At 35.4% G+C, this 22,931-nt stretch overlaps 1 protein-coding gene across 2 annotated transcripts in view; it reads left to right on the forward strand.

Annotated features, from left to right (window-relative positions):
• LOC128014030 (kinase suppressor of Ras 2) overlaps nt 1–22,931 on the forward strand; it is an 80,507-nt gene that overhangs the window by 7,206 nt on the left and 50,370 nt on the right. For both annotated transcript variants that reach the window (XM_052597280.1, XM_052597273.1), the window contains exons 3-5: nt 502–652; nt 10,553–10,588; nt 11,633–12,140. In XM_052597280.1, the coding sequence (XP_052453240.1) occupies nt 502–652; nt 10,553–10,588; nt 11,633–12,140 (695 nt within the window). The remainder of the gene's footprint in view (nt 1–501; nt 653–10,552; nt 10,589–11,632; nt 12,141–22,931) is intronic.

Genomic DNA, 22,931 nt, shown 5'->3' on the forward strand with positions numbered 1-22,931 from the left:
TGTGATTTTTCATTCCATTGATGCACTCTGAATATATATATTTTTTTAAATGCAATTTTACTTTGAATTCCCCATAATAATTAAATGGGCAAATATAGTATTTTCACTGCTTGTCATTTTGATACCAACTTGAATTTTGAGGAACATGTATGCATGTGAATAAATTATGACTAAAAGAAACAGTACTGTTCAAAGGATTGGGGACAGTTTAATTTTTTTTTTTTTTTTCATGAATTTAAAGTTGAAATTGAGATGGTTTGTAACATTATGTCTTTATTGTCAATTGTGATAAATTTTATGCATCCTTGCTGATAAAAGTAATTATTTTGTTTAAAAAAAACTTCTAACTGACCCTGAACTTTTTTAACAGTAGTGTTGTATTCAAGTAGTATTCGAAATCCACTTGATCTTAAAAATCTCATTGGGCAAGTGAATGAAATACAAATGATATTTTTCAGTCTAGGTCAGCTTGCACATCTCAGACTTGTCTCTTTATTGTAGGAGATCTCTCCAGGTGTGCTGACTCTGGAGGCTCTGTTGGAGATGTCGGATGAGCAGGTGTGTGAGGCGCTGCAGAAGTTTGGAGCGAGTGATGAAGAATGTGCTCGGCTCAACGCCTCACTCACATGTCTACGATCAGCCCACAAATCAGGTGAGTTCACAGGATGTAGCTAAAAATAAAAACATACAAAAATATATCTATCTATCTGTCTGTCTGTCTGTCTGTCTGTCAAGTATCACCTGTCTGTCTCTCTACTCTTATGGCAAAAAGTACAGAAAAGTATGAAAACACAGAATTCTCAAAAATTTCATTATATGGTGTATCATTTATTTTTCTTCTAAATTTACTTGAGTGGTTAATAAGAGGTATCCATTATTTTTGGTCCCAGATTATTTTTGTTCTGGTCTGAAAGAAAAGTTATATTAGAGATCATCCAGTAGAGGGCAACACAATGCTGAGTTTCATTATTGTGTACTGGGATGGAAAGACACTGTCACTCTGTTGTAATGCATCTGAATTTGCTTAATATGATACATTTAGTTATAGAGAATATAGAGTTTTGTGTGTGTGTGTGTGTGCAGGCTTTATTTTGTATTTTAGGTAATTAATCACAGATCGTGGAATGGGAAGGAGCTTTGTGCATTTGAGTCTGTCTGCATAGTACATTAAACTCTTTAATTTCAAAATATCAAACAATACACGGTTTTCTGCAATATCCCACTATAAGTTGTACACTATAGTCACAACTCTAAGTATGACTGGATGAGCCATGATCAGTTAAAATATTAACAATATTAATTAGCAATATTAATGATTTGTTATCATGCATTTATTTGATAAAAAAAATACTATTTAAACAGTATTTTAACAGTTTTTTATATATATATTTTAAAATCTAATTTGGTAACACTTTAGAATAGGTAACACATATTAGTTGCTTATTAGAATGCATATTACTAGATTATAAGCCATGTATTAATGCTAATTAAGAACATATTAATGCCTTATTCTACTTGACCTCATTCTATATCCCTAATCTTACCCAATACCTAAACCTAACAACTACCTTACTAACTATTTATAAACAGCAAATGAAGAATTTATTGAGAAAAATGTCGTAGTTAATAGTTAACATGTGTTACCTACTCTAAAGTGTTACCTATAATTTATTCATGTGATGGCAAAGCTAAGTTTTCAGTAGCTGTGCTTTTTAACAAAAACATAAATGTCTTTACTGTCACTTTTGATGAATCAGTTTGTAATGAATCCATACTGAAAAAAAAAAACTGTGAATTGCACAGAAATGTTTTACTAACTGAATAATATGTCACCCTGTGAGGCTCAGGTTTTTAAATGTATTAGTATTTGTAACATGAATGAATTAATAAATTAATTTAATTAAAAGGTTTTATTTAAACAAGGCCTTTCTCCAGATGTTTTAATTGCAATGAGCTTCAGGGTTATGTTTATACAGTTTGATACCTCAGAGCTTATTCGTAGTGTGTGTTTCTACCACTGGAGGACAGCATTGTCTCACGGTCTAAAATACAGCACAGTTTGATAACAGTGTTAGGTAACATCACACTTTAAATGATCAGCGAGATCCTCCTGCAGTGTTTGTCCTCTATCCCCACAGCTGGAGCTGATGGTTACTGCTCTTACCTGGAAAAGATTTGATTGAAGGAAGTGTTTCTGCAGATGTTCAAATCTCAGTCCATGTTAAATCCTCACCAGTTTGTGATGAAGTTAGAAAGCTGATAATTAATGTTTTAAACGGCTGGAGCGTCCTGCTTTATGGACTTTTTTTTTGCTAATAATTTTGTCCTCAATTGATGTTAACATCTTATGTACATCTTTCAGCTTTTTGCATCCATGGAAGTTAATGATTTGCATATTTAACGTTGCCTATGATTAATGATTTGATTGATAGGCTACTTATGAGCAAGATTAATAATCAAACATGACCAATAATCAATCATGAAATATTTTTCAAAGACAAAAAATGTCCTTCTGGGGAAATCAAAAATGCCTGTGTTGGCCAACAGTGGGCAGCAAAGCTCTTTCAGTCTAGTACTATGTTGCATGAGTTATAATAGGGTTGTCAGAAAACAAAGGAAAACTATTCTTTAACAGGTAAATTATATCACACATACAAAAAGTGATCTTATATTTGAGTGTTTGTTTGCACGCATCTGTTCAAATTGTGCATGTATTTTTGAAGTGATTAGATATAATGCATTTTTGTTTTCATTGTATCTCTTTAGCAAATCCACAGTACCCTCGCATCCGCTCTTTCTTTCCTCCATTGACTCTGTATTTGCTTTGAGTAGTGTTAGTGCGGCTGCCCTGGGGTGCCTGAATTTTCGCAAACGTGGATTCCCTGCTGTGATAGTGTTCAGACACAGCGCTAACCGCCGGTTGCACTGTTGAAAGTGTGATCGGGCTGGATTGCTTTGTTTAAAGATGGCTTAGAGAGGATTTTAAGATGCTCGTAACTTGTTGAGGACCCAGCATGGGCTCCTTCAGAGTCCAGTGGAGGTGTCACACAAGGACTGTGGGGATTCCAGCCATCACGAGAGCATGGTGGATAATTTAAAATTGGCATCTATCGTCATCTTGATTTCTTTTCTTTCTCACTCTTGTCTCTCTACCCCTCTTGTTCTCATCTCTGCAGTGTCTTTTTATTCAGACTGATTAATTTATATGAATAGTTCAAAGAAAAATGAGAATTCTGCCATCATTTACTCACTCTCATGTCATTCCAAACCCACTAAGGATATTGTTTCTTCTGTGTGTAAATGACAACAGAATTCATAAAAAAACATTTTGTGAACTAGACCTGTTTTCTGTGTGTCTGCCCCTCACTAGCCTGCAGTCTTTTCTCCTTCATCTCAGTATCTTTTCATCTCTATCTCTTGAATGGGTAGATGATAAGCGTAGAGGTCTCATAAGGACAGAGAGAGAATGGGAGATGTTGTAGTGTCGTCGAGAGGATACTAAACTGAATTAGTGATTTTAGTGAGTTTGAGACCTCACACCTCATTGCTTTCCGGAGAAAAGTAATATATTAAACAGGATTCTTACAGGCAGAACAAAGCAGTGAAAGGCATTCATGCATAATGTTGCTTGATTTTGAAACCTAATACAATTACATTGAAACTTATGTTTATTATATGTGTATATTTTTTATATTATATATTATTTTAAATTGTTAGAATATACATTTTTTTATAAGTTGTAATGACCCCAAACTTTTGAACAGTTCAGAAGCAGTGTGTAATTTTAATGTATATTATACCATAATATTTGGAACTCGTCTCATGTTTAACCAGTGTTCCTTTATTAATGAAAATATTTATTGATTCTCAAATTCTCAGAACAAAACAAAGTAGAAAATATCCATATTTGTACAGTTTGCGTTCATGTTTTCTGCCATTTATTCATTTATTCATTAGGCACATCTTTGATTATTGTATCCAGAGAGTGAATGTCACACTGTTGTGACTCCTTTCTAGAACAGAATCGGCTGCTGTAACTTCTTCTACACATACAGGGGAGAAATCATCTTTCTGGTTTCAGGGATTAACAGGGATTATTTTATTAAAGGCATACTCCGTAACAAAAGTGCACAGACACATCTCAGCCGTTTCTCAAGAACTTTCAATAGCCTATTTAAAAAAATACGGTATATACCAATTTCATGTTCAGTGTGTCAGTATATATTTACCAGTTAATAAAGATGAATAGGTGTATAATACTGCTCATTGTGTTATTTTATTGACCTCAAGTTGTATTCTATTTAACCTTTAAACAGTTACTTTACACATTGTAAAAAAAAAGTGCTGCTTATCATTCATATTAGTGTGTAATTGGGATGTATGTTTTCAGCTTCTCCCCCAAAACAGCCCTTCAAACAGTTTTACAAATAAACCATTTTTCAGAAGTGTTGTTGCCCAAATATTTGCCCAAAGGTGGTTGTTTTCATAAAATAAACATTTACATAAACCATGACATTGTCACTACTCAGTAACTGGCTTTAAGCAAATATTCCAGGTTCAATACAATTTAAGCTCTGTCAACAGCATCTTTGAAATCCTATCTTTGCATTCATTTTAGCTCCCTGCTCAGTTTATAAAAGCTGGCAAATGTGTATCCTGTGATGCACTTATAGTTCGGCTGGTTCCAAATTACCATAAAAATTCCATTTAGAATTTCAGGCTGGTAGAATTGTTCAACTAGGAAAAGATGCTGTGAATACAGCTACATTTCTATACACAACTATTCAAATGTTTATTTTTTTTAAGTCTCTTTTGCTTGCAAGTCTGCATTTATGTGATTATAAATACAGTATAAACAGTAATAGCGTGAAAAAGTATTATAATTTAAAATTAAGGTTTTCTATTTTAATATATTTTAAAATGTTATAAAAAATTTTGTGATGGCAAAGCTGAATTTCAGATTGCATTACTCCAGTCTTCAGTGTCAAGTGATCCTTCAGAAATCATTCTAATATGCTGATTTGCTAATCATTCTCAAGAAACATGTCTTATTATTATCAATGTTGAAAATAGTTGTGTTGCTTAATATTTTTGGGAAAACTGTGATGCAGTTGAAGGCATGTTTGGTTGGCGAGACTTGGTCATTTTGACTTGGCTCAAATGTCTTTTTGGTCTGATGCATGTGTCATTTTCTCTCTGTCAGTATTTTGTCCACTGTGGATGGCTGAGAGCCTTTATAATTAGCCCTGCCTTGACAGAAATATCACTGCTAAGTCATATTCATAGTCATCATGTCATGTAGTCAGTCATATTGCGTTATTATTAGAGCAGAACCTAATTAACGGCATTCGGAAATGATTAGCGCTGTGATGTATAGGCAAACTGCGTGGGCGACGTGTCATCTTGACACCTTTCTGGAGTTGTTTTGTGATTTTAATGGCAGTATCTTTGACTTGTGATAATTCCATTGTTAATCGAGATGCTAACAGAAGTATCCATGCATCCCTTTGTAGCAGTTGTATAAGGTACTGTTGCTAGGCAATGGTCGTGATTGCAAATGCATTGTTTCAGAAACTTTGACATGTTCTCATTAGGATTTGCCAAATCATTATCGGTCGACTCTCCTTCTTTCTTCTGTAGTTTGGATGTTTGGATGAAATTAGTGGTGTTATAAGGCTCATAGTTAGTATTAGTAAATGGCTGCTCACTGCTCCGGGTGTGTGTTCATGGTGTGTGTGTGTGTGTGTGTGTGCACTTTGGATGGGTTAAAGGCAGAGCACAAATTCTGAGTATGGGTCACCATACTTGGCTGTATGTCACTTTGTTAAGAACGGATTTGAAGAAATGTAGCATTGCATAACTTGGTTACCAATGGATACTTTGCAGTGGATGGGTGCCGTCAGAATGAGAGTCCAAACAGCTGATAAAAACATTACAATAATCCACACCACTCCAGTCCATCAATAAACACCTTGTGAAGCAAAAAGCTGCATGTTTGTAACAAATTAATCTTTAAATAGTTTCAACTGTCACTTCTGGCCAAATCCATAATAAAGCTTCCTCCAGTGTAAAAGTATCCCCTGTTGTCCTTTCACATCAAAATCCACCAACATATTGGTGTAGAACTATTTCAGACTGTTTTGCTTGTAAGTGGTGCTTGATCTGTGTGATCTCTCCTGATACAGGCAATGCAATATTTTTGCTGGAGACAGCAATATTATGAATAGAGGACTTTTAACTGGAAGCAAAAAATGACTTGAAAAAATGACTTGTGGTTTATTTACATTACTTGAAGATTATTGTGATGTTTTTATCATCTGCTCTCATTCTGAAGACACCCATTCACTGCAGAGGATCCATGTGTAAACAATTGATGCAATGCAAAGATTCTTAAACCAACTCATCTGCATCATTGAAGGCCTGAGTGTGAGTACATTTTCAGCAATGTTTAATTTTTGGTTTAACCACCAGTCAAAAACCTTAGCAACTCCTATAACCCTCTAATTTGTGACATCATGTTTTGCTCATGAGAGACATTGATTTGCATCTCATTAATGCAATGAAACTAACTTGGAAGGATATTTGTCTCACTTACTGCGAGGCTATGAATGTTGAAATGAATGCTTTTATAAAATACATTCATCATTCAGGAGAATATACACTGAGGAATTATTGACAGCTGTAGCCACAATCTGCTGCACAACAGACAGATTCATTCACACCTTTCTGTACCAAGACACAGGTGAATCCTGAGGTTGAAAATTGATGATAGACAAAACCAACATGGGGTGTGAGACGAGGATGTTTAAAAAAAATAAATGAATACAACAGCTTTTTTGGAGAACAAACTTTTTTTTTTATCTTTGCACTTATTTCAGGGTGTTACTAGATAGGGATACACAGTATACCAGTGGCATATCTATATCCTCCAAAAATAAAGTTTATTACTTTTTACAGTTTAAAATGTGTTCTTATATAGTATGTTCGTTTCAGACTTTCTCACCAGATATCTTTTCTACTCTACATTTTGCTTTGTATACATGTACATTACCACCCAAAATCTTGGGGTCAGTCTGATTTTTTAAAATAGTTTTTTTTCATCAGGGATGCATTAAATTGATCATTAAAGGGGGGGGGGGTGAAATGCTATTTCATGCATACTGAGTTTTTTACACTGTTAAAGAGTTGGATTCCCATGCTAAACATGGACAAAGTTTCAAAAATTAAGTTGTAGGTTTGAAGGAGTATTTCTGTTCCAAAAATACTCCTTCCGGTTGGTCACAAGTTTCGGAAAGTTTTTTCGAGTATGGCTTTGTGTGACGTTAAATGGAGCGGAAATTCGTTATATGGGTCTTGAGGGCGCGTCTGCCGGAAGAGCGTGCGCTCCCGTATAGCAGAGCACTGAGAGCACAGACATTCACTGATCAGAGCGAGAGCGTCACGAAATGTCACAAAAGGAGTGTGTTTTTGGTTGCCAGGGCAAGACAACCCTGCACAGATTACCAAAGAAAAAACAGCATTAAGGGACCAGTGGATGGAGTTTATTTTTACAGAGCATCAACGGAGTTGTGCAAGTGTTTGTGTTTGTTCCCTGCATTTCTAAAATGCTTGTTTTACAAACATGGCCCAGTTTGATGATGGATTTGCGTATCGTTTATTTCTTAAGGATGATGCAATCCCAACGAAAAAGGGTCACGATTGTGTGTTGGAACCACAGGCGGTGAGTAAAACTGCTTCAAATATCTCTGCCTCCTTGTTAGTGCGTCCGCCTCCCATCGGAGACCTGGGTTCGAGCCCCGCTCGGAGCGAGTCCTTGCTGCTGCTGCTCTCGTTCAGTTTCAGCCTTCACAGCTGTCACAGCTTTCAAACGCTCTCAACGCAAAAGCTTACTCGCGCTCGTGATTCTTTAGCTCCGCCCACACGTCACGCCTCCAGGCGCTCGTGTTTTTCCGGGAAAAATCGGTACAGACTATCTTTCTCTTATGAATATAATAAAACTAAATACTTTTTGGAGTTATGAAGGATGCAGTACTACTCTATAGGTACTCAAGATTAACAGGATATTGAGTGAAAACGAGCATTTCACCCCCCCTTTAAATATCAATTACTAAGGACTTCTATAATAAATAAGTTCTGATCTAGTGCTTAAAAATAATTGCTGACCATTGGAATGTTAGTATAGTGTGGAAAATTCTCAAGTTTGAAAACTATTACAAAATAAGTGATACACATTCAGTAGATGAAGAATATTGGGTGTCACTCATAAAACATGAGAAGAATGCATTTCTGTATAGATCCCTCAAATTAGTTCTTACATAAATTTATGTAAGAAAGGCTTTTGAAAAAGGAATTTAACTTTCATGAAAAAAATTACTGCAAGAGGTTTCCCTTCTTCTTTTTGCCATTAGTTCCCATTAGATTAACAGGTAGTCCCACCACTAAGGTGAGTTTATAATATTGCTATTTTTTTTTTGAGAAATCAACCTACAATAGGCTTAAACTGTTTCTGCACATTGGCACTATGATAGGATACAGCATTTTAACATTAAAAAGGGACACAACATTTGATTTTAAGTCCAATTATGGTCAGTCTGGTTAGTTTTGTGCTTTTTAAGATGTGATATGCTTTTAGGATAATTGCTTAGGGTTGTTTTTTGTTTGTCAGGCCCTAAAAATCACACTGAAAGAAGGAGAAGGATGTAGTTCATGTGAAGCTTCCTCCGGGGCTCAGCAAAGTATTAATAAACATATCAACCGGCCACATAGTTAGTTATTAGTTTCTCAATCATGTAAGCAACTTGACATTGCAAACTTCACACATCTCTCGGCGGGTCGAGCGCAGGCCATGCCTGAAACTTTGAAACTTCGAGTAGCTTGTTTGTCATCTCTCCTCTGTAATTAAAAATACTTATTTGAGCATCTTCAAGGCAATGAGGCGACTGCGAGAAGTGTCCTTCAGCTGTGCCCACTGGACCCCTCCTTAGGAGTGGCAAACACACTTATCTCCCATCATGCTCAAAGAGTGGGAGTGTGTCCCCTAGAGCGACTTGAGTGTCTTGTAAGGGGGTTGAGGGGTTGTTAAGGGCCCTTAGAATCATTTGTGCGTAGTGAACTGTGACCGCTGAGCCTCAGTCCAGGTAAACCACAAGAAGGAGGGTCCTGTAATGGTGTTTGTTCATGTGTGGAGTCGGTAGAGTGTGGATTCCAAGCAATTACTGATTAACGATCTTTGACAGAAATTGACAATTTTTCTCCCTCCCTCTCTCTTTTTTTTTTTTTTTTTTTTTTTTAGAAAGTTTCTTCGTAAACCATGACTTAGTGGAGCTGTAAATTTTAGTTTTGCAGTGTGGCCTCAATATGTTTGCCCTGACATGATGAGCTGTGATGCCCATGAGCGTCATGCATTCAAGTCCAGCTTGTAATATTTCCCGATCTTCTTTATTAATAATATATGGTTAAATAACAAAAAATCCCACTCTTTAAGTAACACTTGTTCTGCAAGGATAGACTTATACTATAACTTTATTGAGTTAAAATCACATTTTCCACTAAATTACATTGAAGCCTAAAGGTGCAGTTACATTTGTCCATTGTTTTAGGGCAATATCTAGTAATTTCAATAGGAATCCACTCGATTTCCCAACACAGATTTTATAATGGATTACATTTTTTTTCATGGATTCGCTGTGCTGACCAGAGAAAGCTGCTTTGTTTGAAATGTACCTTTGCTTAAAAAAATGTTTACGAAAAATAAAATACTTTTTAGTATTGCAATGTTTAATCTTTAATTCCTTTTGTTGCTCAAATCATTTAGACCTTCCCTGCCTTTACTATCCCGTGAACGGACCAAGAGGGAGTACCTCTTGCCAGCCCAGTGTTATAGCTTTTGTATTATTTTCTCAGCAAGTAATTCTACAACGAAATTCACTAACTTGAAAGAAAAATGAACCACTTTTGCAATTAACCTATTAGATGAGTTTGAAAATGAATTGATGTTCTTTAGCACATTTAGCCATGTGGGTTTCCATCCATCTTCTTGTCTTTCAGCTATTCTATATATAAAAGTGCCATCAATCAAATTACAGCAGCTCTCCCAGAGTGGAAGACATTTTCTTCAGTTCATGTTCAATCTCATGAAAATACATTCAGATAATAAAAATAATCCCACACTTTCTCTAGAGTTAGACACATTTAATGTCTGTCTCCTGGTTTTCCGTTCATTCTCTGTAATGCCAAATTATTCTGTATTTATGTCAACAAACAGAGAAAGAGCTAGCGAGACTGAAAAACATGATATGATGCATAATGGTCATCTTAAGAAAAAAGAAGGATCATATTTTGACTCATATTTTAATTTCCCTCTTGTCTACATTAATGGTGTTGGTGATTCCATTATGAACATTACAAAACTGGTATAAGGGACACATTTCAGTTATATTCTTAATTGCAATAGTAATATTGTTTTTAGAAAATGCAGAGAAATTTAATGAATATGAATTGAATTTCATTTGAATATGTATTAATGAATGTGCATTACTTTTTTTTTTTCAAGAACAACTTGAGGATGACAAATTACACAGTAATGGAGGTGAGGCACCGTCCGTTTCTCTTTCTCCAGTGTGTCTGTTGTCATTGTGGTGTTTTTACGTATCCGTCAAATTCAGAACTCATTATATTGAGACACTCTCAGTTACACATATCCTTTCATCTTTCTGTCTGTTTGTCATGATAGATGCCGTCTGAGTCTCTTCACTGTTGACATCCTTCATCTGGCCCTTGGTATCAAAACGCATCTTCTCTTCTCTTCTCTTCTCTTCTCTTCTCTTCTCTTCTCTTCTCTTCTCTTCTCTTCTCTTCTCTTCTCTTCTCTTCTCTTCTTTTTTTTTCATTTTCAGTTCATTATTTTAAAATAATTTTAACAAACGTTATAAAAATATTTAACAGATTTTTTTTTATGAAGTACAATTTGTTTGTTCAGACTGATTATTTTAGAAAATATGATGTAAAATAAATATGAATTTATATGTATTTTTAATCAAGTTCAGTTTATTTGTTTAAACTAATTCATTTTCAGTTTCAGCTTTTGTTATTGCTTAATTTTCAAATGAATTATATGAAATAAGTTTGATTTATTTTGCAGTTTTTTATCAAGTTGAGTTTATTTATTTAAACTGATTTATCTTCAAATAATTTAGTACATTTTGTGAAAAACATTTATTCTAAAAACTAATTTAAGTTTATAAAATTATGTTAAATATTCTTTTTCATATTTATTATGTCAGATTATTTTAGTAAAAACTAAGTAAAATAAATATTATGTTGCTCATGTTTTATTTACTGTATTTAAATTAAGTTAAATTAAATTACATTTGTTTGTCATACCTCCGCATTCTATCAGCCCCTTTCCACTTTTTTTTAATTCTTGTCTAATTTTGTCTCGTCTCATATATTATTATCGCCTGTTTTGGTTCATCTCATGTAACCTCACTTCACCTGGTCTCTTCATTTTTTGATCTCTTCTTTTTTTATTTTTGTCCTTGTCTTATCTTCTCCAGTGTTTTTTCCCAACCTTACCTGTTCCCCTTTATTCTGGCTGGTACAAACCTCCATCTCTCACACTTTGTGTCCACAGGATCCAAGCAGGACTGGTCTATTCAGTGGCCCACGTCTGAGTCGGGTAAAGAGAACACCCCAGTGGGGCCGTCAGACCACAGTCAGTGGGTCCGTCTCCAGCTCTCCCAGAGCCCCAAATTGCACTCGCGCTACAGCCAGCACTTGTGCCAGAGTCCCCAGGCCCTGGCGCCCCCTTTCTACTCCCCTCACCCAACAGACCGGCTTACCGTGGACCCTCACTATGGCCTCTTCCCCTCACCTCTGGATATGGGACATCACTCTCTCCCTCCTTCCCCCAGACAGAGGCATTTTGCCCACACCCCTCCGCGGACTCCTTTAGTAGTGAACACCATGACCCCTCCAGGGACGCCACAGGTCAGGCGCAGGAATAAACTGAAGGCCCCTGGAACCCCGCCGCCCGCCAGCCGGAAGCTCATCCACCTTCTGCCAGGGTTCACGGCTCTGCACCGCAGCAAATCCCATGAGTTCCAGCTGGGGAACAGAATAGATGACGCACAGACGCCCAAGTGAGTCACACTACATTATACAGCATTCTGCGTAATGCATTGTGCAGTGCATTTTAAATGTCGATTTGTTTTTCAGTGTGAGGGCAACATCTTAGTCTGTAGCTCAGCAAAAAAAGTAAGCAGCCTAGATAGTGAGCATTTTAGGGCATCACAAATGTGGGTTTGACATAAAGCTTCTTATCTTCTAAAATACATTGTTTTGATCAAAAATTAAAACAGCATTGCATGTAATTCTTCATAAGTAAGACAATCCCAGAATGCACTGATTAATAATTTGATTATTCAGTATATATTAATCAATTTAACAAAAAAAGTATATATATATGTGTGTGTGTATGTGTGTATGTATGTGTATATATATATATATATATATATATATATGTATGTATATGCACTTCCTGTAAGACAGTATAAAAATGACAAAAACACAACACAATTAATAAAACTAAAAAATGAAAATGGAAAGAAATAATCAAGAAAATAATGGTATATTAAAATAGTAAAATATTAGGAACGTATTCTAGACTCTTGTGCAATTTTTGTGTGTCATGCATGAGTGACCAATGGGAGGTTTTAAATCAGTAACTTTGAGGTTTCATGATGGTTAGGCCACTTGTGCCTTGTGCTGTTTTGAGAAAAAGATCAACAAAAAGAATAGAGAGACATTACTTCCTAGTTTAGATCAGTAAACTGGATTAAATGGCATTAGATGGGTGATTACCAGTCCCCCTGCTCTGATGTGATCCAGACCCTTTGCATGTCACTTTAATAAGGGCCTGGATGCAGAGAATGCCAGCAAATAGGGAAATCCAATCAGGACAAAGCTATTCCAATACCTCCTGTAGACCTGATTTGGGACTTGTATTGTTCATTTGAGACTTTGTTGATTCATGCCTAGGACAGCCGATGAACAGACAATGACATGGACATGTCTAATGGAGCAGTACATGTATGTATGTACATGGGACAAAGACGATATTCAAACATCAAAGCAATTAAAGTTTAATAAAGATTTTTTTTCTCCCCACATTAGAATGTGTCATGCTTAATGTTATTATTTCTTAGCAAAAATCTATGACTCTCATACATTTTTACCATAAGTTACAGAGTTACAATCCCTTTTGTAAATGTAATTTGATGTGAAAATTGACACCAAAATTGGACGTCTTGTTTTTGTCCCAAATGCATGGCGTACCAAAAATGCCAGTCATATCTCATAGTTACAGCCTGTCTTTAGATGTATATTCATGACCATCATTTGTGACTACTGTAGTTGTATAAATGGAGTTCACTGCTTTAAGCTTATAAATTGTCAGTCCAGATCTATACTTTTTTTTCAAATTCAGATCATAAACATTGAGGCCATCTTCTTGATTTAATTCCTCTGTCTTTAAATAAACTTGTAATGCTTTGGTGAGTGAAATAGTGTGCAGAAAGCATCAGAAGCATCATGAAAACAGGGTCAGCATCTGGTATATGTACTTTGGCTTTTACCATTAGTGTGGAAATAGTTGATGGAAATTCGCTTTTGCGGTCTGACTCTCCAAAAACAACTTTTCACAATTTATCCAGAATATTAGTCATTCATGGAGGTTTTCATAATGCTACAATTTATTTTTTGAAACAGCTAATGAGCTTGTCTGTCAAACCCACATTGTTTCACTGTTATTGTTGAGGCGTACTTTTTGTATAAAGCCTTATTGCCTCATAATGGTTTGTTTCATCACCAGTTGCAGGACATTCTAACCGTAATTGTTTTATGGCCGGATTTACATATTTGCTTAAGCTGATTGTGAAATGCTGTGTTTTAAATTCTTACTGCGGTGGTGCTACATATATCTCATTAGAACAGCTGTTTAGCCAAATCATAAAAAAAGAGGAAACGTAGTTGCTGTCGGGACAGGTAAATTAAGTTTTACACCTGCTCCAAATTTAAGTCACAATGGATTTGGATTTTCTGTTGATTTGATAGGATCACGACTGAATGAAAGACGCTTAGCTTGTGTGCTGCATGCATCTTAAATGATTATAAATGCATCCTGGTGAGACCCTGACACAGTTTGATATTGACAGTTTGATTTTAATTTGGAGAAAACCTGGAACTGTCAATTTAGAATAGATTAAAGGGATGTTTGTTAATGGAAGAGCTGAAATCAAAATCAAAATTGTATTTATATGATCAAAAACACAGTGAAAATAGTAATATTGTGAAATATCATTGCACTTTAAAATAGCTGCTTCATATTTTAATATATTTTACAGTTTTGTTTATTCCTGTGATGGCAAAGCTGCATTTTAAGCGTCATTAATCCAGTCCACGGTGTCACATGATCCTTTAGAAACTTCTTTTTTAATATAAAGTGCATACAAACAGCATTTATTTGAAACAGAAATGTCTTTACTGTCACCTTTGGTCAATTTAATTGCATTTCTGCTGAATAGACAGTGACATGCTTGTGCAAGGAGGTCATCATATTGTATATTTAACCCTTGACTTATGAAGCAGTAAATTTAGGTGTGTACATGCATTGAATAACAAAAAGACAAGGCAAGGCAAATTCTGGTTATATATATTCATGACCAGCATTTGCAGTTACTTGTTAGATCCTTAACACTGAGACCATCTGCTTTGTTTAACTCTTTGGCTTCAGCAGTTTTAATATGCTTTGGTTACTGAAATATGGTGCGAAAAGGATCATAAGTATCAATAAGACAGGACCTGTATCTGGTATATTTTACTTTGGTTTCACTTTCGAATATGTCACATTAGTGGCCTACTGGTTAGTGTACATGCTCAATACACAAAAAAGACATGAAGAGCCGTAGAAACATCTTTCCCCTGAAAAGACACAGTTGACTAGTAGTTGAGATAATTATCACCTTTAGTATAGTGGAAATAGACTGCCTCAGCCTGAGACCTATACCCAGAGCAAGACACCACGTAATGAGATTCAGACCAAGGCCACGTTCATCAGGTCTCAAAAGGTTTCAGGACTAATACTGCAAGATCACGGCTTCAACTCTGCTGTTAATTAAAAACTCCAAGAATCATCTACAAATATTTTATTGAAGAACTTTTATATTCAAGTGCTCACACACTGGTTGTTTGGGGTCTGATGTTGTGGTTCTCTTCAGGAACGGGCTCTTTTTAGTGCTTTGGAAAGCTGTTCATTGTCTCAAGGGACAGAAGTGGCAATGTTTCTTCCTCTTAATTACAGACCTTTTGACAGCTCGCATTAACCTTTGACCCTCACACTGTGAGACATGCATGCTCACATGCACTCCAGAATTCCTAATGAGGGATTTTTAACGAGACAGACAGACGGAGGAATTTTCTCCACATTCATATGTGCATCTAACACAGCGTTCCCTCTGATGATATAAGAGAAGAATCTATATTACGGAGACCGTGAGAATGCGTCTATCCTTTAGTCTTCTCACAAAGCACTAACATGAATGTTATTTTCTCTCTGCTGTCATTTGTGTGCTGTGCAGGATTCTTTCTATTTGCTGGGCCCTGTGTTGTAACGTATGTGTGTGAGGGAGATATTTTTGAAAGGCGTTTGGATTGTGGAATGCTTGACAGCTGTTTTATTATATCTGGCAGGTTTGAAGGGAATAACTGCTGAAATGAAGAAGCAGGAGATGATGAAATTAGTGCTGTTTGATTTTCATGTCATCTGATTCCGCCTTTGTGATTGGATCGTAACTGATAGGATTTTTTAGATTCACTTGCCATTGTAATTTGTTGTGTTACAGCAGTGAACACACGCACACACACACACACACACACACACACACACACACACACACTGTGAACACACACCCGGAGCAGTGGGCAGCCATTTATGCTGCAGCGCCCGGGGAGCAGTTGGGGTTTCAGTGGCTTGCTCAAGGGCACCTCAGTCGTGGTATTGTCGGCCCAAGACTTGATCCCACAACCCTAGGGTTAGTGGTCAAACTCTCTAACCACTAGGCCACGACTACGTGGGTATCTTTAAAAAATTATAATAAATAATATTATATATATGTCATCACATTCTCACTCTCCATTTGAAAACAGTTCTGTCGTCTCCTAAAGGTTTTTTATTTTTTTGCGTCAAGTGTAGGGCTTTTAATTTTGCTTATGTACCCAGGCCACCTCTCTCTCTCTCTCTCTCTCTCTCTCTCTCTGCCCTTTTCAAGCTGAGTGCTGCTCTCTGCTGTACAGATAATTAGCAAGGCTTATTTGCTATGCTAATGAGCATCAACATGCATCTGCATAAAGGCCAATGTCTCACCAGGCCTCTGTGCCAGTTAACTAGTTGATGAGCCGGATGACAGTTAGCAGTGTTGGGGAAGCTGCTTTAAAACTGTAGCTTCCAAAATGACATGCTACTCATGATTTCAACTACAGTCAAACTGCACTGAAGTTTTTGTAAAGTTTCTGTTATAAACAAATTATGTTATTCCTGTAGTTCAAACAGTAGAGCCTGGTGCTAACCATTCCCAAGTCATGGGTATGATTCCCAGGAAAAGCATGAAATGTATGCATTCACAAACTCATAAATAATATTGTATACTTTGAATGCAATTCAATTCGCTTTAGAAAAGTGTTTGTAAAATGCATAAATGTGAATTTAAATATAATAGATTTTTTAAATGTATCTGGCAAAAATTAGGTTCCGAGTGGCAACATCAAAGGGATAGTTCACCCAAAAATTATAATTCTGTCTTCATTTACTGTGACAACTTTTATTTTTTCTTTCTTTCTTCTTTGGCCATACATTGGAAGGCAGCAAATGTTATTCGGACTACGACATTCTTTAAAGTATCTTTCAGAGAAGAAGCCAACAGTTGTTAAACACCAAGTTTTGAGTAATGTTTGGGTTAATTATGCCTTTAAAAGACACAATTACAGTACAGTGAATATCATATGACATATTTGTGGGTGAATAATATCAGCAAAAAAAAAAAAAAAAAAAAAACAATACAATAAATACTACCATAATGTATAAACACTTAAAATAAAATATAAACTAATTTAATTTAATTTCACATTAGTTTATATTTTATAATTGTATTATTCTTTTTTTATTCACATGCAGTATCAGAATTTTCATGGAGATATGCTTGTCTTTGAAAAGCCACAATAATAATAATAATAATAATAATAATAATAATAATAATAATAATAATAATAATAATAAATAAAACAGTTTAAGGCATCCTGAAAAGCCTCAAAACAAAACAAAAAAAATCTTAATAGGGTTTCAGAAGTACATTTATTTTGGAAATTTTCTTCAGAAAATTAGCATTTTAGCGTCAGCAAATTCAATACAGAACAACAAATACTACGATGATGTATAAACAATTTACATTAAAATATTTTTTTAAATTAAATAATAATAAAAAAGAATATGTTATAAATTATCAGTTTCATTGCATTATTAGAATTTTCATAGAAATGTGCTTGTCTTGAAAAGCTACAGAAAATGTATTTTGATGTCATATAGCAGTGTCAAATAGACCCCAATTAAACTCCAGAACTAATGCCATTCAAAATGAACACTATAAAGAACATGCATGTGCGAAAGTTTAGGTTTATTAAGTTTTCTAAAAGAATATCTGTGCACTTTATGAAAATTAAGGTGTGTTTGTGCAGTATTTAATGAGACTGTGTATATGCGTGGGAATTGCTGCCTTTATGGCAAATGTTAAGCACTCCTTTATTTATTCTGATGAGCTTGGGAGACTCTGATGGAAAAAGGGAGTAAATACAGGAGAGGGGACAGGGAAGTGGTGGAATACGGGGGAGGAGGTGCATGAATCATACCGTGAAGCCTTTTCTTCAGGTAATTCTGCTGTGGATTACTTGAAATTGAGAAATTTGCATCCATATCGTTGTGAGCCTTTGTGTTGGGATTGATTAGGTCTGTTACCACCCTTTAACTCTGTCTCCCTCCTGATCTCTCACTTTTAATGAGAGTGTTTTTTTATGGCTGAAAACTTTTGAAATGAGAAGAGGAGCAGACCTGTATGATCATTGCATATCGTTCAGGGCTATTGTGTTGTCGGGGCTTCAATCTAAAGGATATGGAAATAGGATCATGTTCCTTTGCGCTCACAGAAGTCTTATAAAAATGTGTTAATCAAGCATATTATAATGCAATGGAATGCCAAAACACATTTTGTGTATTATATGTAAATATTAGATTTGTATTAAGATTGTATAAAATAAAGACCAGTGGAATAAGGCAATTTTGGGTTGCGCAGCCATTACTGTTTTTTGTATAAAGGCTTTGTCTAATTAATGAACAGTTTAGGGTTATATGTGATCATCCAGAGTACTGTATTAACATGCAAATGAGTCATTAAACAAATAATTACAGACAGATGGGATCGCATCTGAAAAGTAATTTAGAATTAAATTCGTAATTGAAATGTGTAAAGAAATCTTTTTAGAATTTCTGGTATGGGGAAATGGATTTCTTTTCGCTAACATTTTGTACTTTCATCAAATTTTTTACCTAACAGTGAATGTTAATTGAAGTTGCTAGAGAACAAAGGAGGTTCTGTGGTTTTTTGTAGCCTAGTCATTTTAAAATACTACTTGTTAAACAGAGCGAGGGAAGATCTGGTGTTGAAGCATGCATTACCAATTGTTTTTTTTTAAGGAATAGTTCACCCAAAAAATTAAAATTGCTGAAAATTAACTCAGCCTCAGGCCATCCAAGATGAGGATGAGTTTGTTTCATCAGCAGAACAGATTTGGAGAAGTGTAGCATTACATCACTTGCTCACTAGTGGATCCTATGCAGTGAATGGGTGCCATCAGAATGAGAGTCCAAAAAGCTGATAAAAACACCACAATAATCCAAAAGCAATCCACACAACTTCAGTCCATTAATTAATGTATTGTGAAATGAAAAGCTGTATGTTTAAATAAACAAATCGATCATTAAGATGTTTTTAACTTCATATTCTTGCTTTTGGCTAAAAATACAAATCTATCCATATTGCTTTCTCTAGTGAAAAAGTTTTTCTCACAAGATGTTAATTGCTGGTCTGGAGTCGTGTTTACTTGTGGATTATTGAGAGCAGTCATAAAACTGTGTTTAATGGTCTCTCTCTTCAAAGTGTGCACAAATAACTCATAAATTCACACAGCTAATTGAGTCCCACACATCACTATGTGAGTCTGGACAAATCCACTCGGTTCCTTTTACAAATCATGACTTTAACACACCTGCACTTGGACTCAGATCTGGCTGAACTGGTTAATCTTATGAAAACACTCAGATTTATCACAATATTTTTCATAAAAACTATTCTCATCTAAATGTTTTACTTTTGAGTTTGTATTCCTCATTCTTTTCATTGATGATTCTCACTGAAGTAATTCCATCACCAAGTTTTTGAAAATTATATATGCACTTTAGCTTTAGCAAATTAAATGAAAAACAAATACTATGCCTACCATAATAATTCACAAATATATTATATAAAATTTCAATATAATTGTATAGTTTTTGTTTCATATAATGTTCTTGTCTTAACAAGGCTTTCAAAATAATATGTATATATATATATCCTATTTCACTCTCACCCTTATGTTTTCTGTACATTTCCCTTCATGTCTGTATAAGTACTGTGTGTTTGAGTGATTGGACTATAAGGAAAACCTCATCCATGTCAATGCAAGCCTTTTTTTTCTTTTCTTTGTCCCATTAATGAGTGGTCAGGTTAAAGGCATATAAGCACCAGTGTAGCCGGTTTTTACTTTCCTCAGTCTGGCCTTTGTAATGAGCTGCTCTAACCCTCCCTCCTTCCCAGATTGAAATCATGATTGCGAATTTAAATGAGCGTTTAAGAGGGCCCAGGCTTCAGTTGCATCCCTGCGTATCATTGATTTATCACAGCCGTACACTACTGAAGGGAGTCGGGCTGTCCGACTGTCGAGACCCTGAACGAGTATCTGGAGACCACCTATATCAATGAATCAGTTCCCACTTCCTATCTGCCTTTCATCTCAGTCATATGTATGCAGAGCAGTCTGACAGAGATCTGAATTATTAGTTACATCACAGTATGAAATGCTGCTCAATTAAAGAGATATGCTATGATTTATTTGTTTATGCTATGAAATTCCCTTTTATATAATACAGATTTATATTGACTTGCTGTTATTAACTTAAAGGAAAAGTTCACCCAAAAATTATAATTTGCTGAATATGTATTCACCCTCAGGACATCTAAGATGTAGATGAGTTTGTTTCTTCACCAGAATAGATTGAAATTGATCACCACATCGCTTGCTCACCAATGGATTCTCTGCAGAATGAAAGTCCATTCAGCTGACAAAACATCATAGTAATCCACATGACTCCAGTCCAACAATTAATGTCTTATAAAGCAAAAATCTGCATGTTTGTAGGAAACAAATCCATCATTAAGGCATTTTAATTTTAAACTGTCGGTTCTGCCTAAAATGCCAGACCAAAGTCCATAATTACATTTTCTCCAGTGGAAAAAGTCCATCTCCTGTTGTTCTCTCACATCAAAATCAACCCACATATTTGGTTTAAACTGGTTTTACTTGTAAAAGGTCCTTGTATATGTCTCTCCTCATTCAGATGAGAACTCTTTTTCACTGGAGAAAGCAATATTATGGATAGAGGACTTGTATTTTAGATGGAAGCAATGGTCTGAAGTTAAAAATTCTTAAGGGGTTTGTTTCTTGCAAACATGCGGCTTTTCAGAAAACAAGACTTTAATTGCTGGACTGGAGTCGTGTGGAGAATTGCCATGTTTTAATCAGCTGTTTGGATTCTCATTCTGATGGCACCCATTCTGAAAAAGAAACAAGCTCATGTTTAACTTGGATGACCTGAGGGTGAGTACATTTTCAGCAAATTTACATTTTTGGGTGAACTATTTCTTTAATAAGAAATAAGAAAAAGCCATAACAGAGTTATTAGCCTTTCTTTGCCTTCAGAAGTTCACTATGGTTACCACAGTTTCAGCCAAAATGTCATAGTTACTGTTACTTCTAGGTGTTTTGAAAAACAGCAAGTGTGAGAAATAATAATATATTTTTTTTTAGCCGTGCTAATTTGCATTTTTTCTAAATCTCTGGTTACCATGGTTGATTTTTGTTTTCGTTTTCATTGTTTCATAATCTTGCATAACAATTGCACACGTGAACATATGTACACACTTTGTTCTCATTTACAGTCTGTGTTGTGAGTCTCTAGTGCTTGATCTTGAATATAAAACCTTGTTAAGTAGATAAATTAAATTGTACCCCTGCTCCTCTCCTTCACCTCAATGACACATTTTCCCCTCCGTTACGCAGAGCAGAGCTGCAAATAATGAGTGTAGGTGATATGAAATGAAGCCTAACTATCCATGTTCCTCCATATTAGCACTGGTCTTTCTGAGGAGAGAGTCCACGACAGGCATTATGCTGCAGTCTCACATAACCTGACTAGGGGCATTAAGACTGCTGCTCATTACTGCTGAGTCCAGATAAGAACCGCCCACTTTGGCATAAAGTAGACATTTGACCAATATAAAGTGGCCAGCCGCAGTTTGTTTCTTTAATGTGATGCTTATGGGCAGATATTGTGTGTATGTGCGTGTGTTTCTGTGTATTATAGTGTAAATTTAATTTAAAGTCAAATAAATTAACAGAACTGTAATTTCTATCTAGAAAAGCAAAGTTTCTCTTCAAAAAACAAAAACAAAACAAAAGAATGTTGGCTTGACAACGTCTTATTTGAAAAAATTAAAAAGCCTGGATGATGGATTAATGGATAGAAGATGGATGAATAGATAGAAGATAGACACAATAATGGATAGAAGAGGGATGCATAGACAGAGGATGGAAGGATGGATAGATATAGGATAGATGGATAATAGATGGTGGAAAGATGGAGAGAAGATGGATGGATGAACAGATAGAAAATAAACAGAGAGAAGTTGAATGGATGGATGGATAGATAGAAGATGGATGGGTAATAGATGGAAGAAAGATGGAGAGATGATGAATGGATAGATGAATGGATGGATAAAGGACGGATTGGTGGAAAGAGGATGGATGAATGATAGAAGAAAGATGGAGAGAAGATGAATGGATGGATAAAGGATGGATTGGTGGAAAGAGAATGGATGAATGATAGAAGATAGATGGAGAAAAGATGGATGATGGATGAATCATTGGACAAAAGATGGATGAATTGAGAAAAGATAAATGAATGATGGATGGATGATAGATAGAAGATGGATGGATGGGTGGATGGAAAGGTGGATAAATAGATAGAAGAGTTTATTTTCTTTGCCTGTTTTAAATGTCTTCGAATTACAATTCAGTAAATAGCCTTTTCCTTTCCTTATAATAACATTTTCTGTGTGTTATGGCCAGTTTAATTTAAATTTCAGCTCATAAATTCAAAGAGTGTCAGTTCTTGACACTCAGTGAGGTTTTGTTTGATTACTGGATTGTGTAATGTTTACTAAAAAGCCTGACTCAACCTGAACATATTTATTGCTTTAAATTACTTTAATGAATCATTTCAGTTCATCAAAGTTTGACTGTAGTCCTCAGTTCAGAACCAGAGGAGGTGTTTTAAGAAGAAAGACCTGAAGAAATGAAATTGTAAAAGATAAATGGACAATTAGACTGTGATCTTTCTTTAATGACCATCATTAGAGGTGCTTTTGAAATAGGATATGATTAATCTTATGTGTGTGTGTCACTGGCTGAGATATTTGAATACATTTACTGTGATAACCATAGTTTCCACTAAA

Source organism: Carassius gibelio, chromosome A5 (assembly GCF_023724105.1).
Source record: "Carassius gibelio isolate Cgi1373 ecotype wild population from Czech Republic chromosome A5, carGib1.2-hapl.c, whole genome shotgun sequence".
Classification (NCBI taxonomy): domain Eukaryota; kingdom Metazoa; phylum Chordata; class Actinopteri; order Cypriniformes; family Cyprinidae; genus Carassius; species Carassius gibelio.